At 37.6% G+C, this 24380-nt stretch overlaps 2 protein-coding genes across 2 annotated transcripts in view; one reads left to right on the top strand and one right to left on the bottom strand.

The window, feature by feature from the left end:
* The window catches only part of LOC150104464 (serine/threonine-protein kinase Tao-like), a 713758-nt gene that overhangs the window by 112256 nt on the left and 577122 nt on the right, over positions 1–24380 (bottom strand). The window lies entirely within an intron of this gene.
* Der-2 (Derlin 2) overlaps positions 1–24380 on the top strand; it is a 106224-nt gene that overhangs the window by 31582 nt on the left and 50262 nt on the right. The window contains exons 2-3 of the mRNA XM_090395162.1: positions 10171–10236; positions 24147–24314. Of these exons, the coding sequence (XP_090251288.1) occupies positions 10171–10236; positions 24147–24314 (234 nt within the window). The remainder of the gene's footprint in view (positions 1–10170; positions 10237–24146; positions 24315–24380) is intronic.

Below are 24380 nucleotides of genomic sequence, written 5' to 3'. Positions count from 1 at the left end.
TTGCTCAAAGACTGGAGCTCTCTGATATGAGAGTTCTAAGAAAGTATAGTAGAGCAAATGGATGCCATCAATGGTAGTATCACATTAAAAATGAAGATATTAGGAAAGAACTTGCCATTGTTAGCATTCAGGAATATGTTAATAGAGCTAATCTCAGGTGGTATCTCACTTAAACAGAATGGGAGAGGAAAGAGTTACAAAACAAGTGTTCTTTGCCAAATTGGCAGGGAAAAAAACAGAGGAAGACCAAGATATAGATGGATTAATACAATAAAAAGTGGCTTAAAAGACAGAAATGCAAGTTCTGATAATATTGTAATCTTGACAGATAACAGATTAATTTGGAGGAAAGTTGTTGATCAGAAGTTAATAATGGTGTAAAATTTTAAATAAGAGCTTAAATAAGCCAAAAAAATCATCGTAATTTAACTACGCTTGGCAGATTATGTTGTTCAGTCCTTTATCCTAGTATGAGCAGACATAATTTGCATGTGAAAAAAAGTGACCTACTTGTATATAAAGTCTGTTGATTTCATATCAATTGTTTTGCAACATACTGTTGGCAGTATGGAAGTGGTCACTACCCAGACCAATTTGACTTATACTGAGGTCTTATCAGCATGAGCTAGACCCAGGTTGTGAATCAATGTAGAACTTATATTTTCCTATACAAGTAGTAAAAATGGTGTATCACCATAGTAAAATACTTCGGAAGAAATTTCTGCAGATAAAAACAGTGTTCTGTTAAAGTAAATTCACCAGATTCTACATCTCTGTTTACTATTAATTTAATTTTTTTTGTCATACTTTAGTTATAAAACTTTGTGTATTATTCATTTTTTTATCATTGGATGATGTACTTCTTTGTTGCTTTATTAAATAAATATGTTTATTCTCCTTATTTAAAACTCATCTTAATCTGTAATTCTAGATATGATCATGGATATATACCTCACTGTTGGCAGTAAGTGTTGTAATATAAGAATAATTTGTTTATTGCTCAGTGATTTAATTATTAACTTATAACACTACATATGTACAAAATAAATATCATGTGCTATTGATATTTCTCTAGATTTCAAACCAGCATCCTCTGTCAAAAATTAAATAAATAAAATTTAAAAAAAGTGAAATAACTAGTCATAGAACAGTGGTGCTAAAATCAGATAATTACAGATAAACGTATGCTATCTACCAATAATTGTCCATCAACTAGCAATTTACAATTGATACCAGCAGGTGAACCCTAATATTGGGGTATGTCCACTTTTGGCTTTGATCACCTCCTGTACATTTTGAGGGATGCTTTCCACCATTGTGTGGCAAACACATTTCTCCATTCCTCCATCAAAGCAGCACTGAGTTCAGCGACAGATTGAGGATGTGCTGCTCTGGACCTCAATCGCTGCTCCGATGAAACAGGTGAACCTTGATTCATCACTCCAGAGTACGTTTTTCACTAGTCAATTGTCCAGTTCATGTGCTCTTTTTTGCACCAGGCCAGACAAGCCACCTTGTTCGTTGTTGTGATGTTTGGCTTGTGTACCGCTGCTGTTCTGTGGAAACCCAGTAAATGGAGTTCTTTTTGTACAGTATTAGTGCTCACCATAGTGTTACTGGCACTCTGGAACTCATCATGGATGGTCTGTGCCAATTGTAGCCAGTTTTTGTGTTCCACCTCCTTTCCCTGTCAGTCATTTTCAGCAGCTGCCCTGGGTGTTTTCCTGCACTAGTGATGCCAGAACATCTCCATTTGTTGATCACATTGCCAACAGTTGATTTTGGATGCTCCAGTTGAGCGGCAAAGGAACGTATGGACATGCAATTATTGTGACAGACTGTGATGACACCTCACTCGAAGTCAGTGAGTTCATGTCATGTTGCCATACCACCTGTATTCAACTGCTATGATGAAATACTGCTTGTTACTATCTGTACACTAGTTTTTATGTTGTTAACAAACCTGGAATGTTCCATAACTTCAAATAATAGGAGTGTCAGGACAATTTGAAACGAATGTTCACATGTAAAGATAAGGATGTTATTTTGCCTCTTTACATGGCCTGGTTAAAAGACCTCACTTGGACTTGTGTGCAGGTCTGGTCTCCTGGTTTCCATTGTTATTCTGATATATTGGAGTTAAAAGTGATATCAGGATTGTGGAATACTAATTATGAAGACAGATTGAGAATTTGTAGACTGCAGACACTAGCAAATAGGAGAAAGAGGTGATATGATTGAGACTTGTAAGTCTCAATAGTTTACAAACTTTCAGAAGTTTGTGAACTTCTGAAAGGGTCATACAGGATTTCAATTGATGGAATTTTTCAATTTATAGAGGGTGGGGAAAGGACAAGAGCATCCTTGAAAGCGGAGAATGAAGGCTGCCAAGAAGGGTGTGAGGGCTAGATTTTTCTCTCAGAGGGTGGTGCATGATTGGAATGGATTGCCATTGGATGTTGTGAGTGCAAGCAGTGTGAATGAATTCAAGAATAAGTATGATAGCTGGTGCGCGTGTGTGTAGTATGTGGCCTCCCTGGAGGTCTCTCTTAATAATGATAATTATTGGTAGATAGGGTATGGTAGATACCTTTGCTCCAACTCGGTTGTTGGAGCAAAGGTATCTACTATGCTAGCTTTGAGAAGTGCTTCACTATTGATAATTTCTGAAATAGTCTCACAGTTGTAACAGATTCCTTGCTGTATTGTCTGTATTTTTTCATTATGTCCAACTGCTAGTCCTGTCTTGCCATGATGGTAGTGTATGTATTTTTTATGTTCTTAGGCAGGTGCCTCTGTTTATAGCAGGTTTAATTGTAAACACAAAGCCTTTTTTACATTGCATATATCAAATGAAATTTGGGAGAAAGAGATGAGTTACCAGTTTAATGCATAGTTGATTATATTTATTTAGCACTTTGGCTATCTTTTCAGAAGTATTTCGCAACATAGACATGGAAAATAGTTTACTCTGATCAGGAAACATAGTTTGTAACTTACGTGTTACTTCTTCACAGATAGAACACCATAGATCTCTTCCTCACCAATGACCCTTCCAAATACACAGTGAATGTAGTGGGCCCTCTAGGTAACTCTGACCACAATCTAGTGCTCATCTCGTCCCCCATGCAACAATGCTTACACAGCCACTCTTATATAAGAGTAGTTTGGCATTATAACAGTGCCAAGTGGGATAGCCTCCACGACTTCTATAGCTGAATTGCTTCCGGCCTTTTAACCCAAACATATGCATGGAACTTATCACTGAAGTAATCCTCACTGGCATAGCATGCATTCCCCATACTACTCTGAACTAAACGCTGGTTCTCCAAAAGATGTGCCAAGGCTGTACAAATGTAAAACCAAACTTACCATAACTGGCTGAAATCAAGAACTTCATCCTCCTTTAGAGCTTATTCTGAAGCCCAAAATAGATGCAAAAAAAAAAAAAAAAACCATCAATACCTCCAAACAGAGAACAAAAAGCAGGAAACCAATGTCCTGTCCAAACTGCATCCAAGCCATTTGGTCTCTCGCCAATGCAATTAGCCATCACTTCTGCCTGAAGCTATTCCCACCCCTATCATACCCAGATGGCTCTATTCCATCATCACCCACAGAAAAAGCCAATCTTCTAGCACTTTGCTTCCAATGCATGCATAACTGGCAATGGTAAACCCCCCCCCCCTCAACCATTCCAGATGCCCAACATACAATGTACCTATATCCTTTTGCCAGAAAGAGATCAGAAAAACACTGTCCAAATTAGACACAAAAAAAATCTCCTGAAAGTTTGTGCACCAGAATTGACTCCTATCCTATGTTGCGTGTTGCATGCACACACACATATACACACTCTCCCTCCCTCCACTGGTATCTATCCCACAGCCTGGAAATTGGCCTAAATTCAACCCATTCCCGAGAAGGGTGACAAGTCACTGCCATCCAGCTACCGCCCCCATCTCACTCACCTCAGTCCTCTCTAAAGTAATGGAAAAAATCATCAAATCCCAACTCCTACACTGCCTTGAAGGCACTCACCTAATCATCAACTGCCAGTATGGATTCCATTGCTGGCAATCAATAGAAGATCTGCTCACATATGTCACCCATCTCTGGACAAATGCCATGGAGAAGTTTGCGGATCTGAAGTGGTTGCACTTAATAACTTCAAAGCTTTTGACCAGGTCTGGCACAAAAGCTTAGTAAGCAAACTGCCAGTTGGACTTGTCTCAGTACTTCTGTAGTTCGATTGCCAGCTTTCTGTCTGGATGCACACTATGCATGATGGTGGTTTGGTTTTTTATCCTCTCACCAAGATGACAGCACATTGCACATCTCCCTTTCTACACAATTCACCTCAACCTACAGAACATCAACCACCACTGCCCTCAATTCTGATCTCCAAGCCAACCTCCCATGGAGTTCAGATAACCTTGTCAATTTCAGTACTAATAAAACCATTAGTATTGAAAGTTCTCTTTTTTCTCTATCTTTGACAATACCCAAATTTCCAGGCAATTTGAGATTTTTCTTCTTGGAATTACCCTGACATGAAGCCTCTCCTGGTATAAACACATCACAACCATTTCATCTTCAGCTTCGGAAAAACTAGGATTTCTTTTGCTCAAGAAGTTTCTTCACCACTGAACAGCTGGTTTAACCTTATACAAATCACAAATCCTCCCACTATTGAGCACTACTCTCGCATATGGAGTGGGACCCCTAAAAGCTCCTTCAAAATGCTTGACTTAATACAGAGGAGAGCAATTAGACTTATTAATGACCCATCTCTTACCAATTCATTCCTTCCACTTTTGCACAGATGTTTGGTTTCCACAATATCTTTATTCTACAAATATTTTTATGGAAATGTTCATCTGAAATAGCATAAAAAAATTCCTCCACTTAGTACTAAGCTCATTGGAACATGTGCAGCTGCTGCTCAACATCTCTTCACAGTGCACCTTGAAACCCACAGAACAAGTTTCTTTTCCTTTTGCTTCATTCCTGCAACTGCTGTATTGTGGAACACTAACTATATGTGGGACTAATGTACTACATGTAGATCAAACAACTTCTCGTGTATGGGCTCAACATAGAAAGATAGAGGCTCTAGTTGTTTGCATTGAATATCTGAAAGTCTAGTTGAGATACTAGTTGTATGCACAGTACATCTGCACAAGGTGACACATATCCCATTCTATTATGTCCTTGTGTGAAGTTAAAGTCAACATCAGAGTGTGCAATGCTCCAAGGTATGCCTCACAAGATTTGAACAATAATTCTGGATCAACGTTGTCGTTGCATGAGATAAAAACGACAAGTGACTTTAGTAAGTCACGATAAAAGTCACTTGTGGTAACAATTCCCTATCATGCCGAACTGTTGCAAGATGGATCAGTGCATTTTGTGTGGTGGGCGAGATCACCCAAATGATATTTGCCATGCCAGACGACCTATAATTTCAGATTAACATGTTGATCAATGATGGACTTTACACCATTTGGCTCAGGAAACTGGGATAAACCACTAGAGTGTTTGGCACATCCTAAAAAACGAGCTGGGTATGTACAAAATTTCAGATTATTGGGTTCTGCATCACTTGAATGAGCAAAAATGGCACAGGTATGTGATTGCTGGCCTCCATCTGAATGATACGAAGTGAGATACATTCATGAACTGTATCATAGCCATTGGTGTAGCTTGGGCTAGGGCTTATGAGCCTGAACTGAAGAGACAATCCAACGAAGAATGCTATTCAGGATCACCCCATCTGAAAAAACTTTACCAGGAACACAGCAAAGTTAGTCATGCTGGTAGTCCCTTACAATGCTCAAGATATCATTCTTCATTATGCTGTGACCCAAGGGCAAACTGTTAACACACAATACTATCGATGATTTCTGGAGCACCATTTGCATCCGGCTTTAAGGGGAAAGCAACCACATTTTTTGATGGGTTTTCCCACTGTGTTTGTTGCACGACAATGCACGATGTCATATGTCACAATTGGTGATAGAGATGTTGGACAGTAGCAATGGGAAATATTGGAACGTCTGTATTCACCAGATATGAGTTCTTGCGATTTCGATTTGTTCCTCAAAATGAAAGAACTCCTCAGAGGCCTGCGGTTTCATGATCTGCAAGAGGTTCTTCGAGCAGTAGACCACACTGTCACTGATACCCACATGCAGCACTCTACCAATGGCATTGAGCAGCACCCTCAAATTTGGGACCAGGTGCAGAACGTGGCAGAAGATGCATTAATTGTGCACATGTTGCCACTACTTTATTTACAGTTCTGCAATGTGACATTTGAACTTCAAATTCCTGTCTGCTATAACTCAATGATCTCAAGCATTGTTACTCCAAGCATAATCTCACCAATACGCTTGAATATGCTGGATATCACATTAAATGCATAATTGTAACTTATTAATTGAATTGACACACACATATCAGTAGGATCAATGATTGCTCTGTTTATCTTTGCATTATCAGCCAGTAGCTGGAGATCTCGTGTTATGCTTTTCTCAGTATCATTAATATATAGATTATACAACTGTGGTCCAATTTACTAATTCCTGGGGCACACTGCTGGTGACCTTATATCTGAGGACAGATACCCCCCCCCCCATATACCACTTTCTTATACCTGTATGTTGGCCACTCACTTATTGTAGCTAATAGTTTATATTCCAATCCCATATTCTCCAACTATACAACAGCCTTTCGTGTGGTATCCAGTCAAATGCATTAGCAAAATCCAGTAGGGTCATAGGGTATTCATTCCCTTTATCAAACTCAGCAATAACATTATAAAATAAGAGCAAATTGTTTGGACATGTAAACCCATGCTGTTCCTTGTAAAATATTATTATTATTATTATTATTATTATTATTACGGGCAACTCCAGGGAGTCATTAGACTCATCGAGGGAGGCCCCAAATCATTTTCATCACAACTATTCGACATTCATACAGTATCTATCATACCTCGCCTTAAACTCATTCACTGTCACAGCATCCACCACAGACTCAGGGAGCGCATTCCACTCATTCACTACTCTAAAAGTAAAGAACCCAGCTCTAACACCTTTACTAACCACACTTTTGCCCAGTTTCCATGGATGTCCCCTAGTCCTCCCACAACCAGCCCTGTTCTCAAAAATATCTTCTGAATTAATTTTATAGAAACCCTTCAGTAATTTGAATGTCTCAATCATATCTCCCCTCCTCCGCCTATCAACCAATTTTTGCAACCCACAAATCCTCAACCTGTTCTCATACGGTTCATTCCACAGACCTGCTATCATCTTGGTCACTCGCCTCTGGATCCTCTCCACCTCCTCCCCATCAAGAAGAAACCTAGGTGACCAAATCTGAGCACAGTAGTCGAGATGAGGTCTTATCAAGGCTCGATACAGAGGAACAATAACCTGCTTGTCTCTGCTTGTCAACGTATTCTTCAGCAACCAAGTGATTTGATGAGCTGATTTGGCCACTTTTGCAATGTGTCCCCTAAATTTCAATTCCTTATCCACCAACACTCCTAAATCTCGTGCCTCATCAATTTCCTGGAGCACGGTTCCACCAATGCAGTAAACTGCCTCCCATCTTTTCACCCCAAAATGCATAACCTTACATTTTGCCACATTAAATTGACATCCATTCTCCCTAGCCCAGACCTGCAATCTATCCAAATCATCCTGCAAAATTTTGACGTCATCTGCATTCACTATTGCCCTACCCAACTTCGCATCATCCGCAAACAAATGAACTGTTCCTCTCAGATCCTTTCCTATATCATTTATGAACAAATTAAACAGCAGTGGTCCAAGAACAGATCCTTGTGGTACACCACTAGTCACAGGCCGTCTAGTGGACTCTACTCCTGAGTAAACCACTCTCTGATATCTCTCCGTCAACCACCCTCCTATCCATCTCACCAACCCTATGTCCATTCCCATATGCTGCAATTTACTGATTAGAATTCCATGTGGTATCCTGTCAAAGGCCTTAGCAAGGTCCAGCAGAATCACTGTAAACCCATTACCCTTATCCAGTTCAGCCGTCACTGTGTTATAATACGTGAGCAAGTTACTGAGGCATGACCTACCCTTCACAAAACCATGCTGTCCCCGATACATTATCCCATTTTCTTCTATCCAATCTTGTATTTTCCTCTTGACTATTTTCTCTAAGACCTTGATAATGATTCCTGTTATGCTGATTGGCCGGTAATTTTCAACAGCAGCCTTGGAACCACCTTTGTGCAGTGGAACTATTTTCCCCTCTTTCCACCCCCTTGGGACTGACCCAGTCCTGAGGCTCAAATTAAACATAATGGTCAAGGGCACTGACAATTCTTTGGCCGCTTCACGTACGACATGAGCTGGTATACCATCCAATCCCACAGATGTATTGACATTGAGGTTCTGTAATAGACTAGTTACCTCTACCTCATTCATCACAATTCCAGTATAAGCTGTTGGTTCCTCCATTTCCGCAAAGCCACCACCTGGATGATATACTCTTGCAAAGTGCTCGCTCAGTAATTCCACAACATCGACTGATTCAGTTACCTCCCTACCCTCAGCATTTTTTAAGATCATTCTACCATGAGCATTTTTCCTTTTACTTGCAACATATTGAAAAAACTGTTTGGGATTCTCTTTAGCCTGCATGGCCAATTTCCTTTCGTAATCTGCTTTTGCTTTTCTTACCACCCTTGTTACCATCCTGGCCTGAGCTTTATACTGTTCATGCACCTGATGGTCACCCTTGTCCTTAAATTTCCTCCACAATTGTTTCTTTTTTTGCAGCTCAAGCTTAATAGTGTTATTCATCCATTTAACCCCTACCTGATTTATTATTCGGACTCTTGGTATACAGTCAACCATTGCCTCCTGCAAACAGTTCTTAACCACCTCCCATGCACCATCAACATCCAGCCCTTGCAGTTTTACATGCCATGGCATTGATGCCATGGCATGATAAACAAGCCAAATATGGCTTGTTTATCATCCCATTTCTGTATGCAAGTTCTTAAAGTCTCTAAAATCTTCACAGTTATTTTAGAGATACTGATAGACATTAGTTTTTGCAGCACCCTTGTGTGCTGCATTATCTTACATTCTTATAGATCTTAATGAACTAAGACTTAAATGATACAAATATTTCATAGGCCTAATAAGTTTGGCCAAACATTCCTTTAGCACATGTGCTGATATCCTATCCATCTCTTTTGAACTGTTATATCTGCTTCTAATATCAGGGTACTGTCTGCATTCAGTGAAGTTATTCCTTGCATTCATTTTTACTTTCAGCATAGTGATAAAATTCTTTTGGGTTGCCTTTAGCCTGTGCAGTCAGTTTCTTTTTATACCTTTTAGTTCCTTTTTGTATGCCTATAACTTACCATTCCATTCAGTACTTTTAACTTTTCTGGCCTGTACTTTGTATATAATTCTTCTCATCTTTCTTATCTTGGTATTCCTTCCACATCATCTGCTTATTGATCTCTTGCTTAATAAGATTGCATGCCCATTTCACTCTCATCCTCTTTCTTTGCATTCTAGTGACACATTCAAATATGGCATCCTTTCTAAGCTTCCCATACACTGCTGATATCCTCATTCGGTAACTGGTACTATGGAAAAAAGATAGTATTCTCCTCAGTTTGTCATAATCTCCAGATTTCTAGTTCAGCATGTAACTTGTCCTGATTAGAACATCCATATTGTTGACTACTTCCCAGGTCAGTACTTTGTGATCACTGTTACCATCTGGTGGCAAAACAGCCACATTTTTAACTGAAGCATCTTCTGACTGTGATGAAATCTAGCATCCTTTGTCTTTTAGTTGTTTCTTTCGCATGTGCTTGAGAACGTTATCTCATAACAGCTCAATAAATTCGTGAGTATTCTCTGCTACCCAATCAATGCTCGGATAATTTAAATCACCCATGGTAATTACTTGTTTAGTATCCATCCTCAGTCCTGATTAGACTTCACTACAGTGCTTGATGCTTCTATATTAAACTTAATTGTCTGAAATAGTTTTGCTACCTATAATTTTATATATATAGTAGTATATTTCTCACAATGCACTCTGATTTTATTCTCTTTTTATTTATTTATATATATATTTTTCCCTTCTATCTAGCAACTGGAAATTATATCACCATTTCAACTTTATTTTAATCCAGATCTCATTACCAAAAACTTTCAAGTAAGTAAATGAACTAGTTTTTAGTCCATTGACTAATATATATAAATGCTGAACCTTGTTAACTGCTGTTCAATTAAATTTTTTTTATTGTAAACAGTTGAATGTATCTGTTATTTCCTTTCTTTTAGACTTGCACGGTGATCCGAATGCATTTTTGGAAATTATGGAGACAACTACCGTGTTTGAATAAAAAATTTAGTTTACTATTACTAAAATTTTACAGTTCGACGTTTCGACCTTTATGTCAAGGTCATCTTCTGGAGCGTACAAATATACACAAGAAACAAGCTATACTACAATCATACTGGTTCGTTAAAGACGCTGACTAACCGCTACCACAATTGCTGGCCTGACCTCTGGTGGGGGGGGGGGATTATACATCAACGCTAGAGTCCTATTATTTGTGTTGTCTACTATATACATATATTAACATCATTCCAGCCAGTTTGAGTGGATTGGTTTCTAATACTAGCAGATTGGCTAGAGTCCTGACTTATGTTGAATCTTTCATATTAGGTTGGCTGAATATGTGCCATCCAGATCCTTGGAATTTTCATACCATCTTTATTGTTGATATTTGGGTGGTTTATCAGGATTTCGCAGGATTCTTTAAATTTTCTTTCGTACCATGTTTTTGTGCGGTGTAAGGAGCAAATAAAGATAGTATGAAAATTCCAAGGATCTGGATGGCACATATTTAGCCAACCTAATATGAAAGATTCAACATAAGTCAGGACTCTAGCCATTATTAGCTAGTATTAGAAACCATTCCACTCAAACTGGCTGGAATGATGTTAATATATGTATATAGTAGACAACACAAATAATAGGACTCTAGCGTTGATGTATAATTTTTTTTTTTTTCCTCCACCAGAGGTCAGGCCAACAATTGTGGTAGCGGTTAGTCAGTGTCTTTAACGAACCAGTATGATTGTAGTATAGCTTGTTTCTTGTGTATATTTGTACGCTCCAGAAGATGACCTTGACATAAAGGTCAAACGTCGAATTGTAAAATTTTAGTAATAGTAAACTAAAGTTTTTATTCAAACACGGTAGTTGTCTCCATAATTTGCAAAAATGCATTCGGATCACCGTGCAAGTCTAAAAGAAAGGATTCAGATCATCCATGGAAATGATACCCACAAGCGCTGCAATCGCTATGGTAAGCTAAAGATTCGTATTTCTCTCCTGATCAATTGGCTGGCCTTTTTAAAGAGATGCAGAGACAATAACCTCATTCCAGTCTGCATCAGGCTAAAAAAGAAATTTGCGTCCACTAAGGCACTCCGTATCTATGACCGCACAGAAAAAGCAATGCTTAGAGAACAGATCCAAACAACCCGCCGAAACCTAGCTACAACACAAAATCTAATTTCTGAATTACAATCAGAACTATCGAACTATGTTAACCCAGATATTCTACAAACACTTGAAAGAATTACTGACAATTCGGCCAAGCATACCCTGGAAAAGAACAAAGAAAAACTCAAGAAAAAATTCCACAGGTTGAAACAACGGCAAAATATGGCGGCCAATCAGAGGACTTCCTCCCCAAAAAACAACAATGAACAACAAACAAGGGAGACAAGGAGCGACCAACCACCGACAAGCAAGAACCATGTGATTAACTTATCAAGCCACACCTTGAACAACGGCGAACTCGTGCTGCTGAATAAAGGACTGAACTACGCAATAGCGCCTAAAAAGGTAAACAAATTAGATTTTATCTACCACATTGAAAGAGGCATCAGATCCCTACCTAACAACATAGCAGACAAAATACGACTAGAAACCAATAATGTCCTAAATACCAAGAAAACCATACAGAACAACCTGACTAAAACAGAATTAGCAGCAATTAAATCATTAAAAGCCAAACAAAACATAATAATAACGAAAGCTGATAAAGGCAGTGCCACTATTGTCCTTGACAGGTCAACATACATACTGCAAATGAACCAACTAGTAGCCGATAACAACACATATAAAATGGTAAATTATAACCCAACAAAGAGGATAAAGGACAAAACAGAAAAACTACTAAAGTCAGTCACTTCTTGGCCACCAGACACAGTTAAAAAAACTCAAACTGCACTACGCCTGCCCCCCCCCCCCCCCAGAATATATGGGGTTCCGAAAATACACAAACAAAATGTGCCCCTTCGACCAATAGTGGAAGGAATAGACAGTTACCACCTAGCCAAGAAATTAGCGACAACACTCAAGGAGTTGGTAGGTCATTCCCCCTCCTACATAAAAAAAAAACACACAACACTTTATAAACATAATCAAAAACATAACACTCGACAAAGACGACTTATTAGTCAGTTTTGATGTTTCTGTCCTTTTCACTAATGTCCCCATCAATGACACAATTCTCCTACTACAGAACAAATTTCCACCCGACATTACGGCCCTCTTTGCCCACGTACTAAAGTCCAGTTACTTCGTGTGGCAAAACAAATTCTACCTACAAAAGGAAGGTACAGCCATGGGCTCACCATATTCCCCCCCCCCAAATCGCGAACTTCTACATGGAAACCTTTGAGCAAAGGGCTCTTGATTCCGCCACGCTTCGACCGACAATCTGGCTCAGATACGTTGACGACGTGTTCGCGATCTGGCCGCACGGTCGATAAACGCTAAACACATTCCTCAGCCACCTAAACCAACAACACGAACGCATACAATTTACCATCGAAATCGAAAACCAAAATTCGCTCCCGTTCCTAGACACACTAGTTACATGTCTTCCTTCAGGCAGTCTATCCTTCACAGTCTACCGAAACCCGACACACACACACACACACACACACACACACACACACACACACACACACACGGGCCAATACATACATGCGAATTCATATCACCACCCAGCACAAAAATATGGAGTCATAAACACCCTTAAAAACAGAGCCACAACTATTTGCTCTAACCAACAAGCCCTGAAACAAGAACTAAAAATCATTAGTGACACATTCATAAACAATGGCTATAACAAAAATACTGTCGATAAAATACTCTATAAAACCACAACAAAAACGAATCTAGATTACAGTAAAACCATAGCCATCCCATACATTAAAGGGTTATCAGAAAAAATCAACAGAATCCTACAACATTATAACCTCAATGCCACCTTTAAACCACCCACTAAACTTAAAACCATATTCAGCTCCTCTAAGGATCCTCTCCTCCCATTAGCACATCCTGGAGTCTATTGCATCCGCTGCACCTGTAACTTACCGTACATTGGTGAAACAGGATGGACAATCCCTATACGCAAGAAAGAACACATTAAATATAACCATTATGGTGAAGCAGGCCTCTCAGACCATGCACTTAACACCTTACACCAAATCAATTGGAAAAGCACCTGCTCCTTACACCGCACAAAAACATGGTACGAAAGAAAATTTAAATCCTGCGAAATCCTGATAAATCACCCAAATATCAACAATAAAGATGGTATGAAAATTCCAAGGATCTGGATGGCACATATTCAGCCAACCTAATATGAAAGATTCAACATAAGTCAGGACTCTAGCCAATCTGCTAGTATTAGAAACTATTCCACTCAAACTGGCTGGAATGATGTTAATATATGTATATAGTAGACAACACAAATAATAGGACTCTAACGTTGATGTATAATTTTTTTTTTCCCCACCAGAGGTCAGGCCAGCAATTGTGGTAGCGGTTAGTCAGTGTCTTTAACGAACCAGTATGATTGTAGTATAGCTTGTTTCTTGTGTATATTTGTATGCTCCAGAAGATGACCTTGACATAAAGGTCGAAACGTCGAATTGTAAAATTTTAGTAATAGTAAACTAAAGTTTTTATTCAAACACGGTAGTTGTCTCCATAATTTCCAAAAATGTATGTGTTATTTATTTATTCATTCATTTATTTTCATTTATATTTCTTTATTGATATTTTTTTCCCATTTTATGCTGATTATTTTAGTTTTGAGACCATGTCTGTTATATACAGTATATCCAGGTGGATATTGAGAAACTAATTTATATTATCTTAGAATTGTAATTGATGCTAATAAGAACAACAACAACAAAAAAGCTACATAATTGAGCATGTTTACTAAAGTGTGAAAACTACAGCTTTACTTGCTCAACCAATTGGATTTGGTTTGCAAAGTTGCATGACAGTTTTAACCAGTATCCAAAAATAGTGGCTACCAATATATAAGAAGATAATGTTTACACAGTATAATATGTACATATACAATACATACATACAATATGTACATACAACAAAATGAATTTAATTCAAAGATCAGGGAACTGCAAATCATATTCTAGCAAATTGCATATGAATTAAACTGAAATAGGGAATATTAAAGATCTGAACTTATTTCAAAGCCAGATATTTGTAGAAACTTTGAAAATTTAATAAGCAAGCATTTAAACAGGGAAATAGCCACTTGTAAAAATGTTATCTTTCTTTATTCAGAAGGGTTTGTAAGGTTTGGCAGAATCTCCAAAATCTGTAACGAAACTGTGTTCAGGAGATATCTTTGAGGCAGCTAGAGTAGCACAATCAGATAAATTACCTCCTACAAAACTTAAAATATTTCTACAATTTTAATATCGAAGTGGGACCACCTTCATGTTTCCTGATGAGGAGATGCAATGAACTCAAGGACCAAAGCATGACAGCCATAAGAAAAATACTCAAGGATGGGCACCTGGTTCCCACCAGAAACATAATCCTTACTTTCAACAACTCAAAATCGCCATCTGTCAAAGCAAGTTATTTCAGCTGTCCAGTAAGTCTGGACTGTATACTGAACCCTTTGCTCTGCTTTAAAAGTAAGAAATATGGGCAATAAAGATCATGAGAATAAAAAGTAAGAGCAAAACACTGAATTGCTTTAACCAGCGCTGTGTGTGTAAAACAAGGCCCCAGTACTCTTTTTTTTTTTTCAGCAGGAAAAATTTAAAATTAAAGCGCTGCAGAGTGATAGCCAAAAATTATATAATGATATTTTACTTCGTAGTAGGGTTATATTTTTGAGATAAGAACAAAAACTTAAGTGCCTTTCAAATTATGTATACATTTATTATCCAAGTATATAAAAAAATACATGTAATGTGTATTATAATTTTAATAAAAAAAATTTGATAGCAAATATTAAAAAGTTATGTAGCAAATATGTTAATAATGGACATAGTGACAAATGTAAATTTCATTAAAAATTTTGAAATTTGTTTAAAAAAATTTCAAATAAAAAAATAAAAAAAGCACTGGCTTTCTTTTTATTATTATTATTTAACTGTGAGGGGGAAACTATCCAGCATACCAAAGGTGGCAGAATGTAAAGGAGATACAAAAATTAAGCAGAGCAACAGAACCTCTCAACATAGAAAACCAGATGATATCACCAGAAAGAAATAATGAAAACATTTTTCATTATTTCATAAACAATGAAAATATGAAACCCCCAATGGAATCGTTCCAGATTCCCACAAAACATAAATTACATCAAAACTCTCTTACAGAAGTATATATCAATATTCTTTTGCATGCAGGAAACACACCTGAAACCAAATGGTGATCTGGCATTCTTTAATATTACCATTATTCATAAGGAGAGGAAAGGGCATGGACTTGCCCAATGAGGAGTTATCATCTATGTGGGCAACCATGCTTCTTACCAGCAAGTCCCATTTAATACTAATGTAGAAACAGTTGCTATCCAACTCTCAACTGGAAATATGATAACAGTATGCTGCATCTACTTTCCTCCTGCTACAGTTATTTTTCAAGATGATCTTGATGTCATATTGCAGTTTCCATCCTCTTACTTTTAATTGGGGATTTAAATGGACCTGTGCTTGCACTACTCCACAAAGTGAAGTAGTGTACACACAGGCATCAGAAGAAGAGTTGTTGAGCATGAGATTGACAACAATCTCTCCCTCTTAAACAGGAATCAATGCCTTCCATATGCTTATCTGTACATTCACTGCCATCAAATTAACTGTCTCCTCATTCTTCTCCTTTCCACTTTTTAGCTGGGAAACTTTTTGGTAGTAATCACTTGTCCATGATATCCACTTTTTTTTGTATGGGTAATCCTGTGCTACATATCATCCAGGAAAATTGAGCAAGCTGACTGGTCCATGTTTAACTCATTCACAGAATTTGATTCTGTGACGTTCAGTCAGTCCTATCGCGATGTAAATTGCCGATAGGACTGACTGAACATGAAATCATGTAAATGTTTCACTGCAATGTAAATGCAATCATGTTTTAGGAATTGCAGCTTGTATTATAAAAGTTGCAATTCCTAAACCATACATCTAGTTGGTTTCACATTTTCCTAAGTCAGTCATGGTGAAATGACGACTGCACAGCAGCCAAAGAAGCCAGAAGAAAGCTTGGGGTATTTTCTGCAGATACCCCACAACAACAAACCTAATTGCTTTCAGGTGTACTCGAGTGCGAGCAAGACATATCTGAAGTCAGAAGGAATTCTGGATCCACTATATGTCTTATATAAAAAAAAGATCCACTAAAATATCTGCCACCATCACCATGGATCGACTGCTTCACCTTTAATAGTTTTCTCTAAGAGTATATTTCCAGATGCATGGCAAAAGGCAATTGTTGATGCCTGTCATAACCCAGGAAAGGATCCAAAATTCCCATATGACTGCTGTTATTTGGGGATTTTGTTCTGACCAGCTGCCTTTGCAAAATTCTGGAAAAAAATAACTTTTGTGTGTTATGATTTCTGGAGAGAAATAATCTCTTTCAGAACACAATCTGGCTTCTGAAAATATCATTCCACTATGATTTATATAATCTAGCATCCATTTAAAGATGTCTTCCTAAAATGTGAGTGTTTTTAGTATTGGTTTTCTTTGATAAGGAAAAAACATACAACACTGTTTTGAAATTTGGAACACTTGAAAGACCTGAACAATTTGGTCTCAGTGGGTATCTCCTTTTTTCTCTGTAAAGAACTTTCTATCCAACTGAATCTTCCACCAAGTCAGAGTGGGAACTATTCTTTCCCAGTTGTATACCCAAGATAAGAATGTCCACATCAAAGTTCAGTTTTAAGTGTCATGCTTTTTGCAGGCAAGATAATTTGATAACAGAACATCTTCCTCCAACAGTAACTAAGTATTGCGTTCTATGTGGGTGACTTTACTATCTTCTGTTATTAGTGTAATTAATATGAGGGTCATAGAATGGCAGCCAGCAAGCCATTCACGATCTTAAATGGGTGCTTACATATGGGTTCAAATTTTCATAGTTGAAGACAGTTTGTGGATACTATTTCTGCAGATATGGTCTTCATCCTGACCTAGAACAGGCATTCTTTTGTGTCCTCTAATTTCACCTTGGGCTGGAAAGTTCTGATAAAACCCTAGAACATAAATGATATTAAAACAACTGATATAACTACAAGAAAGAACATGGGAGGATATAAGAACATCACATACCATCATGACTCTGCTACTAGCATGTTCTTTCTTGTGGTTATATCAGTTGCTTTAATATCATTTTTGTTCTAGGTGTTTATCAGTACAATAATATACACGCTGTTCTAATTGGCTCTACTAGTGCTCCCCCTCTTTCAGCAAACGTTCTGAAAGGACTTGTGGGGACCAGACCCAGGAAATACAAGTCCTTAATTAATGCACAACTCATGTTTTCCATATACAAGTAGTAAAAAGATGTATCAACTTTTTATTAAAATACTTTGGATCAGAGATAATTATTGAAAAATTTTTTTCTTGGTTTCAGAGTAAATTATGTTTGGCTAGAAATTATAATCTTGCTTAATAACTCAACTGTAAGAAAACAAAGTTTTCTTACAGTTGAGTTATACTTTAAGATTAAACATGAGAGGTTTTTGTACTACTGAGCACTGTGGTACCTCACTTACAACCTACTTCTTCTTTGACACTGCTCCTTCATACAGAACTCTCTCTGGTGTCTATCAGAATTGGCCAGTCTCCAATCCATTTCACTAACCTAATATCTAAATCCATAAGTTTTAACTTAAATATAATGTTGTCATATGGCACTGTGTCAAATACCTTTTGTAAAATAATAATAATAATAAACAGTATGCCTTTCTGTCATCAACAGCTCTTTTTACTTTATTGTAAAAGGCAAGAAAATTACTGCAACAAAAATACCTCATAATAAATCCATACTGATCTTCACAGAAAAATCAAGGAGCGAGTGTTGTACAGTTAGATCATAAAAGATGTGATCGACAAGAGATTGACAAAATCCTGTTTTCCATGTGTGAAAATTAATGATGTCAGTGAGGCTATTAGAACACAAAAGGGTAGAGTAAAAGAAATGATCATAGTGGCTGGAATGAATGATTTAAAAGGAGAAAAGTATGCGAAAAAAATTACTGGAAGTAGCAAAAGAGACGAGTGAGAGAGTTAAGATAGTGAATCTGTTGCCGTGATATGACAGAGTAGAGCTGAGAAGGAGGGACATAGTAGTGAATGACTCGATGCAGTGTTTGAAGACTGGAAAAGTGTTGTTGAATGAAGTGAAAGTGGATGTGTAAAATCAGGGAAACTAGAGCTTTTAGTGGTGGGGGGGGGCTGTTGAGTGGTGTACACATCAATGATGCAGTTGAGTGTAAGAATGTGTATAATATGCTTAAGATAAGTTAGTATCACTGGTAACAAACCAGAATGGGATAGTTAGTATAAAGCGTTAGGATAGCGGTGGGCCTAAGGGACTTTTGCATTTTATGTACACTAATGCCAGGAGTATTTGGAACAAGGTGGGGAGAGTTTCTTGCATTGGTTAGTTCATCCTGGCCAAATGTCATTGGCATTAGTGAGATATAGCTGACAGAAGATGATATAGTGGGATAGAATGTGAAGGGTATAGTGTGTTCAGGGAGGATAGAGAGAAAATAATGGGGTAAAGTATTATTGATGATAACCGATTAACTGCAACCAAAGATAACAGGAGCATGCCAGTGAAAATAGCACGTGGTGTGAGATAGTGGCCAGCAGAACAATATATGCAGTTATTGCTTCTGTAGACCAGAGGGTGTAAAGGATGATGGGGGATAACATGCATTGGCAAATAAGCTCAATGAATGGAGGAAGGGTAATTATTATTGGGGACTTAAATAAGAGAACATAGATTGGAAGGAAGGAAGGGCACATGGAAGGAAGAAAATTGATTTTATGCGATTACTAAAGAGTAAACTTGGCAGCATGTGATGCAATGTACTAATGATTTGAGAGTGCTAGATCTAGTATTTGCTTCAGAGAATTTGTCCATAACCAATATGACCACTTTACCATCAATTGGTGAGAGTAATCATATGGTCTTGACCTGGGAGGTGGCTAAATGTGTGGAATTTTCAGTTGACAGGGTATGTATATATATATGTGTGTGTGTGTGTGTGTGTGTATATGTATGTGTGGAATTACAGGGCTGTTAAGCATGACAAGCTTAGGAGATAGCTTAGATTGGTGCCATGGCATGTAAAATTGCAAGAGCTGGATGTCAGTAATGCATGAGAAGTGGTAAAGGAGTGTTTGAGGGGAAGTAATGACAGACTGCATACCTAGAGTCAGGTATGCAATCAAGTGGGAGTTAAATGGATGAATATCATCATTAAGCTGGAGCTGCAAAAAAAAAAAAAAGAAACAATTGTGGAGGGAATTTAAGGAGAAAGGTGACCTGGAGGCATATGAACAATAAAAGGTATACAGTCTAGAAGGGTAACTAGTAAGAAAGTCAAAAGCAGTTTATGAAAGAAAGTTAGCAATGCAAGCTATAGAGAATTCCAAACATTTCTTTTGATATGCTGCAAGTAAAAGAAAGAATGTATATGGCAAATTGATTTTAATGAATGCCAATGGTAAGGAGGTAACTGAATCATTTGAAAAAATAGAATTACTAAGTGAACACTTTGCAAGAGTATATCATCTAGTTGGTGGTATTTCAGGCATGATAGAGCCAAAGGCTTACATGGGAATTGTGGTAAATGAAATTGAGGTGTATAGCATATTACAGAACCTTAATGTGAATATGGCTGTGGGATCGGATGGTATATCAGCTCACATTTTATGTGAATTGTGAGGGAATTGTCAGCACCTTTGACCATATTGTTTAATCTAAGTCTCAGCTCTGGGTTAGCCCTGAGGGGGGGGGGTGGAAACGGGGAAAAATAGTTCCATTGCATAAAGGAGATTCCAAGACTGATGTAGTAAATTACCAACCGATCAGCATATCGGGAGTTGTTGTCAAAATATTGGTGAAGTTGGTCAACAGCAATTTACAGGAATGGATAGACTAGAAATGGGATACTGTATGGCGGGGGAAGGGGCATCATGGTTTTGTGAAGGGTGAGTCATGCCTCAATAACTTGCTCGCATATTATAATACAATGACAGCTGAGTTGGATAAAGATAATGGGTTTGCAGCGATACTGCTGGACTTTGCAAAGGCCTTTGATAGGATATCACATGGAATTCTAATCAGTAAACTGCAGCACATGGGGATGGATATAGGGTTGTGAGATGGATAGGAGGATGGTTGATGGAGAGATATCAAAGTGTAATTTATTCAGGAGTAGAGTCCAAAAGAAGGCGTGTAACTAGTGCTGTGCCACAGGGTTATGTTCTTGGACCGTTACTGTTTAATTTGTTCATTAACGATATAGGAAGGGAGCTGAGGGGAACTGTTCAGTTGTTTGCTGATGATGCAAAGTTGGGTATAACTAGTTAATACAGATGATGTCAAAATTTTGCTGGATGATTTGGATAGACTGGCAGACTGGGCAAAGGAGAATAGATGTCAGTTTAATGTAGCAAACTGTAACGTTATGCATTTTGGAGTGAAAAGATTACGAGCTGTATACCATAATTTAAATTTAATTTAAATTAACTTTTAATTCGTTTTTCATTGTTTTTATCTTTTCTTACTGTTGTTTCAATAAATAATGATGTGTAGAAGGCTTAATAAAACTCTAACCATGTGCATGACGGTTCGTTTACACCGTATTATCACTCACGACGCTTTCTGGCATTACCATTGCGTCAAATGAGGTAATTTTTTATAATTAACGTAACCATTTTATTTTTTATTTTCCTGTCTGTTTTAGGTCTTGTTTTAATAAATTGTCTTATAAAAGGCTCCAGAAGCAAATATAAAACAAATCACGTGGTTGTCTCAGAAACGCGCCTCCGGTAAAAGGCCTAGCTGTCGCAGAAGTGCGACCCCGGTAAAATAAGAGTTAATTAAAGAAGATTCAGCTGTAAGCCGAAAATTAAATTGTTCGTATGATTTTGCCTGTGATATGTGTAACTGTGTTGATTGCCACCTAATATTCCACAAAATAATCTTTTTATTTCTGTATTTAGCAGATCCCAAGAACCAAGATGAAACGTGTTCAGTTAAGTGGTGCACAAAAACGAAAACTATCAAAAAAGAAACAAGAAGAGACTTTGAAATTAGATTCCAAGACTGTAAAGCTGACTGATTTCTTCACACAAGTTCCACAACATTATGTACCAATTCCTGATCAGAGCCAATCTCCGTCATCAGAAGTGGACACAAATACCACTTTGATCACTTCAAATTCAAAATATGATGATGTTGGAATCATCAAGGTGTCACAAGCAGGTTCATCTAGCACATGTCTCACTACTGACCTCACTTTGTCTGTAAATTCTCTTTATCTCTACTGCAAATGTTGATGCAAGTAGCTTTACAAAACATTCTGAGGTTGAAATAATTGCTGAAAATGCAAGTTTAGTGGGCCGTGATGAAATGATTCAGTCTGCAAAAGATCCAGGGTTGTGGCTTGATTTCTCTGCTGATGACATGGCTTATTGGACTGCTTGTGGACCCAGTGACTGTCAACACCACAATGGGCCATTTGACAAGTCTTACCGACATTTCAGTAGTGGCAAACCAGTAAGATGCTGTTCGCAGAAACTTTTTGTTGGGACAAAAGCCAATGGTGAGGAATACAAGAGAGAGAGTGGTTATTGTCTTCACCATCAACGGGATCAATTTATTGTTTTGTTTGTAAACTGTTTGCTGCTAAAAATTTCTCACATTTTGTTATAAGAGAAGGGTTCAGTGACTGGTGAAATATTATTGTAATTTATCAACATGAAAAAAGCATTACTCACAGAGACTCTATGCTAACATACTTAACTCGCAGATAAGGTGTAGGGTTGGGACAACAGTTGGAAAAACAAATTCGGGAAGAGTTTGATTACTGGGAACATGTCCTGAAGCGTGTCATAGCTGTTATTTGTACGTTAGCTGAACGTGGCTTGGCTTTTCGAGGAACAGAAGAAAGATTTGGATCATTACGAAATGGGAACTTTTTTAGGGCTGCTTGAGCTCATAAGTCAGTTTGATCCATTTTTAGCAGGTCACATTGCGAAATATGGAAATTGTGGCAAGGAAAATCCTTATCTGTCCAAAGCCGCCTGTGAGGAACTCATTCAACTGATGGCTCAAAAGGTCCACGTGCTTATTGTTGATTAAGTAAAATCGTCTGGTTATTTTAGTTTGTCAGTTGATTCAACACCAGATCTGTCACATATCGACCAGTTAAGTGTTGTACTTAAAAGATGGACAGCCTATTGAACGCTTTTTAACCTTTCTGGAAATGAAAAGCCATACTGGTGAGGAAATGGCAAATCAGGTGTTGCAGTACTTACGTAAAGTTTGTCAGAATGTAGGGTCAGTCTTATGACAACGCTGCTAACATGTCTAGGCCTTATAAGGGGATGCAGCAAAAAATTTTAGAAACAAACAAGTTTTCTATATATGTGCCATGTGCAGCTCATTTCACTAAATTCGGTAGGCCGAAGTGCTGTTGGCTGCCATCAAGAGGCAGTTAATTTCTTCTCTACAGTGAGGTTGCTCTATACCTTTTTTTTTTAGCCTCAACCAGCCAGTGGACAATTCTTAAAGGTTGTATTGGAAATGAAAATGTCTTAAAATCCCGCTCTGATACCAGGTGGGAGGCACATGCTATGGCAACAGCAGCAATTTTGAAATCTTTCCTTCAAATTTTCCTTCAAAAGAAGCTTGCAAAATGCTGAAACATCATCCACACCTGAACAAAAATGATGGATTAATTATTTCAAGAATGTGGAACCATTTTCAACCCATATAGCAACCAGAACAACCAAAGACAGAAGAAAATCTCAATACAAAAGGACTGTAGAAATTGTTTAATGTAGTTCTATTTATTTATTTATTTTTTTCTTCATCAGAGGTCAGGCCAGGATAAATGATTAACAAACATTTACGTTCGTTTTACTTTTGTATAGTGCAACAGCATGTAGCTTGTATCTTGTACATATGTATGTTTTCCTGATGATGGCCTCAATACAGAGGTCGAAATGTCAATTCTTACTTGCTTAATGTTAAGTAAAGTAATTATTCTAAAACGTGTGTTGTCTCCATAAATTTTCTTCACTATGAATGCTGGCGACCATGTAACCTTAAAAGAAAAAAATTGTGTGTGTGTGTGTGTTTTCCATTTTAAAACACTAGCAATAGCTGTCCAGTATTCCTTTTCAGGCCAACTTCAACTTTCAGTATGACTTCTTCTCTGTCAGAACTGCTTCTTTAACTTCTTGGATCTAACATGATGTTCTAGTGATATTTCTATCTTGCAAGCAGTGCCTGGTTTTCTCCAAATGATCATTTGGAGAAATGAAAGAGGGATTACTTAATGTGGTCATAAAAACAAGAATAAACTGTGCAGGGATAAATGTCGTATTGCCCTTAATGAATGCCGCCTATAGTATGATTTTTATTTAAACAGTATTTAATGTTTATATCAGGTGTTTTATAAAGCTAAATTATGAAGTTCCATTGTAAGAATTAGTTTATTTGTTTGTTTTTAGGTGTGGAGGCTTTTTACGACATTTCTGTTCTTTGGAGCATTTGGTTTTAATTTTCTTTTTAATATTATTTTTACATACCGATATTGTCGTATGCTCGAAGAAGGATCTTTCAGAGGTCGTACTGCAGATTTCTTTTTCATGTTCTTGTTTGGTGGAACATTAATGATTGTATCCTTTTTTCTTGTATATTAAATATTATAAACATTATTTTGTTTATACAATCCAATAATTATC

The sequence above is a fragment of the Typopeltis vanoorti genome, chromosome 7, assembly GCF_054136105.1.
Source record: "Typopeltis vanoorti isolate ZY-2024b chromosome 7, IOZ_Tvanoo_1.0, whole genome shotgun sequence".
Classification (NCBI taxonomy): Eukaryota; Metazoa; Arthropoda; class Arachnida; order Uropygi; family Thelyphonidae; genus Typopeltis; species Typopeltis vanoorti.
The sequence above is the reverse complement of the archived record's forward strand: the minus strand, read 5'-3'. Positions and strand labels throughout refer to the sequence as shown.